This window comes from Carassius carassius, chromosome 16 (assembly GCF_963082965.1).
Source record: "Carassius carassius chromosome 16, fCarCar2.1, whole genome shotgun sequence".
NCBI lineage: Eukaryota > Metazoa > Chordata > Actinopteri > Cypriniformes > Cyprinidae > Carassius > Carassius carassius.
Window position 1 is genome coordinate 19,426,404 of NC_081770.1, and position 9,518 is coordinate 19,435,921.

General features: G+C 37.9%; 1 protein-coding gene across 1 annotated transcript; it reads right to left on the reverse strand.

Moving 5' to 3' along the window:
* Positions 1-2,108: 2,108 nt before the first annotated feature.
* LOC132159814 (interferon-induced protein 44-like) lies at positions 2,109-7,286 on the reverse strand. The gene is made up of 8 exons (XM_059569428.1): positions 7,140-7,286; positions 3,989-4,496; positions 3,823-3,877; positions 3,552-3,747; positions 3,310-3,462; positions 3,052-3,223; positions 2,863-2,963; positions 2,109-2,786 (listed from the first exon to the last, which is right to left on the reverse strand). The coding sequence occupies exons 2-8, from the start codon at positions 4,494-4,496 to the stop codon at positions 2,601-2,603; spliced, it is 1,371 nt and encodes a 456-aa protein (XP_059425411.1). The 5' UTR covers positions 7,140-7,286; the 3' UTR covers positions 2,109-2,600.
* Between the last annotated feature and the right edge of the window lie 2,232 nt (positions 7,287-9,518).

The following is a 9,518-nucleotide window of genomic DNA, read 5'->3' on the forward strand; positions in this document are numbered from 1 at the left end:
TGTGGGCTGTTAAGTTTATTTTCATCTCATCTGGAAGAAAGGGGATGTAGAGTTGTGGCACTATCACTTTAAATATCAGTGTTCATGTTAACATCACTATGGTGACCCCTGTTGGATGAAGCGGGTAACATAAATAAAGGCAGTCTAGTGTCTACACTCACATGTTACATGTGTATTACTTGACACTCTACAATAACCAAGAATCTCTGATTTGTTCATTCTCTTTAACTTTTATTTAATTAAAAAATAAAAATGTATATATATTTCCAAAGTTTTCACTGACCATCTTAAATGTATTTTGTTAATCTGAACTAATTTTGATTCTGACGGCTGCAACACATTCCAAAAACGTTGAGACAGATTCAAGATTCAAACAACTTTATTTATCCCCGTAGGGCAATTCAGTTTTAGCCTACCAGTCGTATCAACAAGACAGAAGACAACACTTAATCAAGCATTCAGAAACAATGTCAATTATTTCATATTGCATTTGGGCACCAGAACAAGCAACAAATACACAGGCCACAATACTTAGTCTGAGCAGCGACCAATATTTAAGTAAATAAATAAATTAATAAATAATAGTACAGAGGTTTGCAATGCCTGGCACCTATTTAGTTGCCGCTATCAACAGAATTTAAACCTGATGGCAGAGGTAATAAAATAATTTGCATATCTGTTAGTTTTCCTTGGAGGGGCAAGGTAGCGTCGTCCTGAGGGCATTAGAAAAAATTCCTGCCTAAGAACATGGTCAGGATAACTCATGACCTGTCTAGCATTCTGGAGCACCCGTTTTTTCCAGTTGGAGCTCAGGTCTGTTAGCTGAACTCCAATGATCTTGGAGCAGATTTTACAATACTGCTGAGGCTATTCTTGTCCCTCACAGACAATCCATTAAACCAGCAGATGAAAGAAAATGTTAAAAGGTTTTCAAATAAAGGCAAAATAAAAGTGAAACTGTTATAGAATATCCACTTTGAACAGTATTGACACAGATCACATTAAGCAGGTGTATTGGTAATCAGTCAAGGCATCATGTTTGGGTATAAAAGGAGCATCCCAGTCTTTGCAATCAAAGCTGGATCATGGATCATCACTTTGTGCCAAATCTCATGAGAGAAATGTCAAACAAAGCAAAAATCACATTTCACAAAGCAGAATTGCAAAGAATTTGTTTTTCACCAGGTACCATACATAATATTGTAAAAAGATTCAGGGAATCCAGAGAAATCCCAGTACATGTAGGGCAAGGCAGGAAACCTCAGTTGAATGTGCATGACCTTTGAGCCCTCAGAAGGCATTGCTTAAGTAACCATCATGTAAATATAGCCGAATGTCATTTACCACAGTCTGCTGCTGCATCAAGAACTGCATCATGAATATCTGTTACTCTAGGAGAAATCTGTACATCAATTCTATGCAGCGATGATCCTGGGTTCTTTGGGCCAGAGCTCATCTCAGATATAGTCAAAAAGTGGAAAGGTGTGTTGTAGCCAGACTTTCATCAGTGACAAAAGGCAAAAGCAAACGTCTGTCATGGTATGGGGGTGCATCAGTGCAAACATCATGGATGACTGGCATATGTGGGATAGTACTATTGACAAGGAGGCATAAACTGGGATTGTACAGGGATACTGCCATCAAGATGATGTCTTTGATGATGACCATGGTTATTAGATCAAGACAATGCCAGCTCTCGCTATGCATGTGTTACAACAGTGTGGTTTTGAGGACTCGGAGTGAATGTGTTAGACCGGCCTGCCTGCAGTCCAGATCTGTCTCCAGTTGAAAATGTATGACCATTCATGAAAAGGAAAATCAGACAACGGTGATCACAAACTGCTGAGCTTCTGAAGCATTGTTTCAAGAGATACTGGAAAAAAATTTTGCTTGCAAAACTTTAACAATTAGTATCCTCAATCCCCAAACAATATAATTAAAAGGAAGGATGATGTTACACAGTGTTAAACATGCCTCTTGTCCCAACTTTTTTGGAGTGTGTTGCAGCCATCAAAAGCGAAATTTGTTCATATTTACAAGATACATTTACGTCGGTCAGTAAAGACTTTGGAATTTTTTTCTTTGTACTTTTGTCAATTAAATAAAAGTTAAAGAGAATGAAATAAAAAAAAAAATCACAGATTCTTGCATTCTTGCATTTTTTACCAAACGTCCCAACTTCTCTGGAACTGGGGTTGTATTTTAACCGAGCTGACTAGTCTAAACAATCAGTGCAACATTATTGTATAAAAAAAGACATTACTACCAAAAAAAAGTATACAAAATAGTCAATCTTTAATAGTCTACTGAGCATAAAGTCACAGAAGCCCAAAAATCATGACAAAAGCGAGGAATTCACAATCCCTTAATAAACATCAGGGTATAGAGGCAAATTACACAAATTAAAAGTATATTCGCGTAACTGTATAGGAAATATTAAAAAATACATTTTGCTCAATGAAATGTTAGATCTTATAAAAAGCAAATGACAGAAAATGACCAATGTGAGAATTGCATTATGTTATGTAAATCATGCAAAGAGCTTTTGATCTGGCCTTTTTTTAATCTGTCCTCAGCCGCAAGAACTAGAAAAAAAAATATTATTTAGGGTTTCCCTCAACAGGACGTATATCATCAAAATAGTCATCTGCAAAGCGAAGCATCTGCTGTAGAGCGGTGAGCAGCAGGACGTCACAGTTGAGCTCCAGCTCCAGCTCCTGACTGTAGTTCTTCACCGGTAACACACAAGACACCGGCACACCCAACCCAGAGCTCACCTCCTGCACCTGCAGACACAAAACAACATCTCCCTCACTCTGAGTCCTTTAGCAACAGACATCTGATCATGTGACCGCCTCTCACCTTCGACTTGATGTAGGAACTGACATAAACACTTTGAAGATTTTCCTCCACTAGAGGACATGCTTCATCTACTTTTGTCATCAAGACGATCTGAGCGATGCCTGAAATAGTTGAGGGATGTTTTAAGGTGCGTCACATGCAGACCTACTTTGTATCAATCACAAGATTGGTGTAAATATGATCACTCACCCAGTGAGTTCACTTTTCTGCGTATGGAAGCAAGTTTTTCCTGTAGTTTGTCAGACATGAGGGAGATTTTGGTGGCGTCTATCACATACACCACACAGTGGATCTTCTCCTGAAGAGATGCAGGTCTGGAGGACTTCTGCTCATCAGGTTGAAACGGTGCCATTGGGTTGAACTAAATTGAGAATAATTGAAGTTAAAGATCAATTTTACTGATAAATAGAAATTTGCAAGACCAAGAAAATGAACCTATGCTCTTACTTTATAGCAGTCAGGTATGTGTCCTTGAAGAATGCTGCTGATGTCCTCAATATCCAGTCCTGCACCTGATTGCTCCTCGAGTCCCATGGTGTCACACAACACAAAAGGCAATGGTTTTCCCTCACGACCGTCATTCACTGGATACGTGCGAAACTACCAAAAAAAACAGCAATCTCTGTGCAACAATTTTTTGTTTTATATTACAAACCAAGGCAGGTCCTGAAGTCCTGCTGAATCTGTACCTGCACAGTTAGACTAGTGCCTGCAGATCCTGACATGGCTTTGTTGGTCACATGACCAGTGAAGATGGAGTTGATGGAGTTGAAGAAACTGGATTTTCCAGCTCCTACAGGACCAATCATTAGGATTCGGACACGACTCACAGACCTCATCAGGGGTTTATGGTTCCTGATCATTTCCATGAGCTCTGCTCTTCGTCTTCAACACAGAACAGTTTTATCACTTCAGATTTGCAAAGGAAATTAGCAAAAGAGAGATAAACTAAAAACATACTCAGGTGTCCATTGAACATTCCTCCATGGTTTCTCCTCAACAATGTCTTCAGGCTCTGGGAATCGTAGAACAAAGATTTATTTATTTTAAAGATACAGAAATGGATATGCACAAGTTTTTTTGTGTAAAATACATGAAGTGGTAATAAAGCTGATGATTGACTTACCCTGTTCCACTTTGTACACCTCACATTCACTCAGCCGAGTGTCATTGCCATACACTGAGGTATTAATACTGAATGCATTCCCTCCTTGATAATGCACAACTGGTTGGTTGTTGTAGCAAAAGTACAGCTGTTGACCAAAGTTGGGCCCTCCAGCATCATCATAACGTGCATTATATTCACTGTTAATTTTGATGTGGCTTGAGGTTCCACTTGTAAAGCTGAACAGGAAAGCTTCCTCATCTTTAATTTCCCGCCCACTCTGAGCATAATCCACACTAGTGTATCCACCAAAGATGTAGCCTGAATTATTGTAGGCTACAAGTAAAGTGGGACCCTGACGGTCACATCTCTGGTGGAAGGCAGAAGCTTTATATCCATGAACTGAAGCTTTGTAGAGAAGAGACAGTTCCACATTCCCCAGTGAGGCACAGAGCTGTTCTTTTCGCTCTTCAGGTAAATTAGAAATGAGGGTATCTGTGCTGACTTTTCTAACTTTGGCTTTCTGCATCTGTGCCAAAAGAAAATAATAATAATAATAATAATAATGTAGAAAGTCTGAATAGGGCATCATGTTCTGTTCCTGTGTTATTTGTTCTTTTTGAATGTTGACTTTTAAAGGGGTAATTAAACACATTCATAATCATTACTTTAACCGGTTCTTTGTGGCAAGCTTTATGCGTGCGGTCATAACGCTTATTATCCTGTAGGCTATAGCCAATTTAAGTAATTAAATTAATATAAAGGGGCGTTTGTCCACACATGGCTTAAATGAACAACTACTTGTCAACTAGAAAAAAATTTAAATAAGTCAGAGGCAGCCCTTATTCGACATCTTTTCGAACCAGCAGGCCATTCTGGGTTGAGCGAGACCCCACGGAATGAGTGAGCAGAGCGGGATATTCAGAAACGCGCTCTCCGCTCCGTTTGTACATTGACCCGCGCATCACTGATACACACACACATATATATATATATATATATATATATATATACACAGTACAGACCAAAAGTTTGGACAGACCTTCTCATTCAAAGAGTTTTCTTTATTTTCATGACTATGAAAATTGTAGAGTCACACTGAAGGCATCAAAACTATGAATTAACACATGTGGAATTATATACTTAACAAAAAAGTGTGAAACAACTGAAAATATGTCATATTGTAGGTTCTTCAAAGTAGCCACCTTTTGCTTTGATTACTGCTTTGCACACTCTTGGCTTTCTCTTGATGAGCTTCAAGAGGTAGTCACCTGAAATGGTCTTCCAACAGTCTTGAAGGAGTTCCCCGAGAGATGCTTAGCACTTGTTGGCCCTTTTGCCTTCAGTCTGCGGTCCAGCTCACCCCTAAACCATCTCGATTGGGTTCAGGTCTGGTGACTGTGGAGGCCAGGTCATCTGGCGCAGCACCCCATCACTCTCCTTCTTGGTCAAATAGCCCTTGATGCCTTCAGTGTGACTCTACAATTTTCATAGTCATAAAAAATAAAGAAAACTCTTTGAATGAGAAGGTGTATATATATATATATATATATATATATATATATATATACACACACACCCATGCAGAAAACACTCACACACACAAAAAACAAACACAATTTTATGTTGTACAACAAAATGTCAAAGTATACATTTATCACAGACCAGAAAATGAGATGAAAGAAAAAGAAAAGAAAAAACTTTGTATTAATCAAAATTAATAATCATTATTACAACATCAAGGGCCATAATAAACAATTATTTTGTCATGATATTGCAGCTGGACTCACTATGAGTTCATTTGTTTTTCATTTCTAGGCTATTTACATTATGTAGTTTTTGTGTAAAGACAGATACAGTACATGATCAGCCGGAGCTACTTCTCTCTGTTTATGTCTATGAAGAATCACAAAGGTACTGGGTTACTCCGCCACAGTACCTGAAGCAATCTAAAATAGTATGAATATAAACACTTATTATAGGTGAACGAACACAAAAAAAGTTACAGACCGCAGCTCTGATTGGTTGTTTCTTACCGGGAGCGGTGTATTTCTGCAAATGGCAATAGGACCACTGGGATTATCGGTCTCATATTCTACTGTCAGGACATAATGACAGGTTTAATATGTAAAAAATACATTTTTACAAAATCTGCAGCTTTAATAATTCCTTACATTAATATAGCGCTTTTCTGGGCACTCAAAGTGCTTTACATAGAAGGGGGAATCTCCACAAACACCAGCAGTGTGCAGCATCCACCTCCAAATATTTGACAAAAACTACAGAAACATTTAATAAGGTAATTATATTAAATGATACTGTTATAAAAATAACCCTTACAAAGTTAAAACATGCTCCTGGTAGTCTATTTCAGGGAGAGAGAGAGAATATGACCAGGGTCATTCTAGCTATTCATTCAGGGCTGCGGAAGTATGGTCTTGTCTCTAGGAAATGGAGAGAACAGCTTTCTTCAGCTTTCCAGAAGAGTTATGGAGAGTTGCCCGCTCCAATATGGCGTCGACATTGACGTGGGGTCGAGCGGCCAGTGAGGCGTATTTATATGTCTAGGGTTTTGAAGAAGCAGCAGAAGAGGAGGAGAGTTTTCGCAATCGTGTATAAATGGAGTTTTAGGAGGAAATTCCAAAAGTTTTTCAGCTTTTGTCGGGGCAGGAGCATTTTAGACGAGCGCTCACGATAATAATAATAAAGTAAGCCTAAAACCATCAAGCGATTTAAATCGTTACAATAATTTGATCATATGGATTTTTTTAACTTAAATCGTAAATAAAGACTTTCATATACATATTCAGCTATTAAAAACATCATTAAACACTATAACATTAAATTATTAAGGCATCCTATTTAGATTTGCTGAGTTCCAAATCGAGAGGCTGCATCCTTCAAACCATATAAATGAACTCCTCGTCACATTTATCATGGCGGATAAACCCCCCCCCCCCCCACACACACACACACACACACAAAACAGTGAACACCGAATAAACACTAAAAAGCTAATTTGTTTAAATTAAAATACAATGTTCGATTCATTGCTTTTCACTAACCTTTTGCTGGAAGTTAAACACTGGATTAATAACCTATTTTAAAATAAATTACTGCGTGCATATACTCGTAGAGTTACTGTTAATTGAAAACTAGGTTTGTCACTTACGTTTTGTAGAACAAGGCACCTCGAAACGCGTCCGCTTCTTTTGATCTTTAGATCCAAGACAAGGAAGACCGTTCACGTTTAACAGCACTTTGGCGTTTTTGGCGGGAAGGTCATGCTGTTGTAAACCAGCTCAATAAAAGCATTCATCTCTTGGAGATTTTTTTTCCCACAGTAGTGACGTTGATTCTGAAGCCACAAATGATTTAAAGGTGCAGTAATACAAAACGAAAGTAATAGTAAGGTAGAACCGAGCGCCAACCTCCCGCTCTCTCTCTCGTGAGGCCAATAAGGAAGTGACTAAAACTGCAATTCATCGACTGGCCGCTTGAGGCTGGCTGCAATGTTAAAATGCCCAACTTTACAGCAGGAAAAAACATGTTTACAGCCTGGTTCAAAAAATGATTTTGGTCTAAATAGCTAATTTTGCCCTTCATGACAACTGTGAGGGGGGGTGAATTTTTTCCGTGAACTCATCCGTTTAAATTATATTAAGACTTAAAGTTCTGCATAATTAAGGGCGTAGCCACTTGAGTGACAGGTGGATTGCTGCTGCTGACACTGCCGTCGTGCTAGGTGGGTGTGGCTACAGCAACTAGCTTTCGCCTTTTTGCCCATTTTTGATTGTCCGGGAGAGTCGCGCGGTTATACAGGAATGAAGAAAAAAAAAACAAAGGTACATTTGAGAAGATAAATAATTGCAAATCACCAATTACATACATCAAATTTTTCAAACAATGTTACGGTTTTTAAGGCTTTGGAATTATTGGAGTTTTTAAAGGACACAAAATATCTTCTTACATCAGACAAGAAGAGATGTAATTAAGGCTTTGAGTTGGAATATTTACATTTATGAACATAAAACTTAGCTAAAATGAAGATCAGGTTAATAACATAGTATCTACTGTCTTTTTCATGTTCATAAAAACTAAGGATGACATTTTTGAAGGAAAAAGATGCATTTGGGAGGATGTTCAGCTGCAGAATTCTTAGAATCTCAGACCAGAATTTTTCGACATGACTGCAGGACCAGAATAAATGTGCAAGAGTTTCAGGAGTACGATTACAAAAAGAACAGCTGGTGTCGATATCTTTTTTGAATCTGTGTGAAATGAACATTTTAGTTGGGTAATATTTATACAGAATTTTAAAAGAAATTTCTCTCACCTTATTAGTTAGGAGGTATCGATAAGGTAAAGACCAAACTTTTTTCCAAGGTATGTCATTTACTAAACTATTCCAATAAGACATAACATGAGGAATAGAGACATAAAGTTGCTGAAAGAGCATTCTAATATTTTTATTCTTAGAATGGCTGACAGAGAGGCACATTTTACCCACAAATGTTTGGGACGGATCTAATTTTGTGATAATGGGACCAGAGAGAGAGAAACTTTTCAACAGCATTTTGATGCCAGAAGGAATCGAGTTCATGACAATAGAAAACTCTGAAGGAGAAATGAACACAGGATAAGCATCAATAAATTCACTGTAACTGTATAATTGTCCATCAGGTTTGAATAGCTGAGTAACTAAGGTAATGTTATCATTGAACCAATTTTCAAAAAAGATGCTTTTTTTCTTATATGTAATGTCCTTGTTGTTCCAGATATAACAATTATGTGGAGAAAAGTTGTGCTTGAAAATAAGACACCAAGCGAGCAACATTTGTCTATGAAAGTTTGAAAGCTTTACAGGAATTTTGGAGATGTCATAGTTGCAGACCAATAGAAACCCCAGGCCACCTACTTTAGAAAAAATATAGGAGGGGATAGCATTCCAAATAGAGGATGGATTGAAGAAATAATGTTTAAGCCAGTTTATTTTAAAGGTATTGTTAAGGGTTGAAAAGAAAAGTTCATGCCACCACATTCCGTAGAGTTAATCAAAACAGATTTTTTGACATAGTGACATTTTCTTTTCCCGACAAAGTCTAATAGCATTTTATCAATCATTTTAAGGGTACGATTATCAACATAAAGAGATTGGGCTGCATAGGATAGTCTGGACAAACCCTCAGCCTTTGAGAGAAGGATCCTGCCTTTCAAGGACAAGTCTCTTTGAAGCCATAAATTTAGTTTTCTTTGAGTTTTGTCTATAACAGAGGAGAAATTAGTCGGACATCTAAGTTTAGGGTCTTTGGCTATTATAATTCCTAGATAGGTTACTTGGTTTTTAACTGGAATATTGCCAATATCTGAGGCGGCACAATCTTTAACAGACATGAGCTCACATTTATTTAAGTTAAGACGGAGGCCAGAAGCTTCAGAGAAAAAATTTATTAAGCTTAAGGCGGCTGGGATTTGGGAGGCATCTTGTAAAAACAAGGTGGTGTCGTCGGCCAGCTGACTGATAATAATGTGTCTACCTGCAACTCTAATA

Bases quoted from the DNA above. Each gene is read 5' to 3' on its own strand.
- LOC132159814 (XM_059569428.1), bottom strand. From the start codon at position 4,496: ATGCAGAAAGCCAAAGTTAGAAAAGTCAGCACAGATACCCTCATTTCT. The intron at 3,224-3,309 runs GTAAGAGCATAG...TTCTCAATTTAG, and splicing joins ACATACCTGACTGCTATAAA to TTCAACCCAATGGCACCGTT. The intron at 2,787-2,862 runs GTGAGAGGCGGT...TTGTGTCTGCAG, and splicing joins GTTCCTACATCAAGTCGAAG to GTGCAGGAGGTGAGCTCTGG.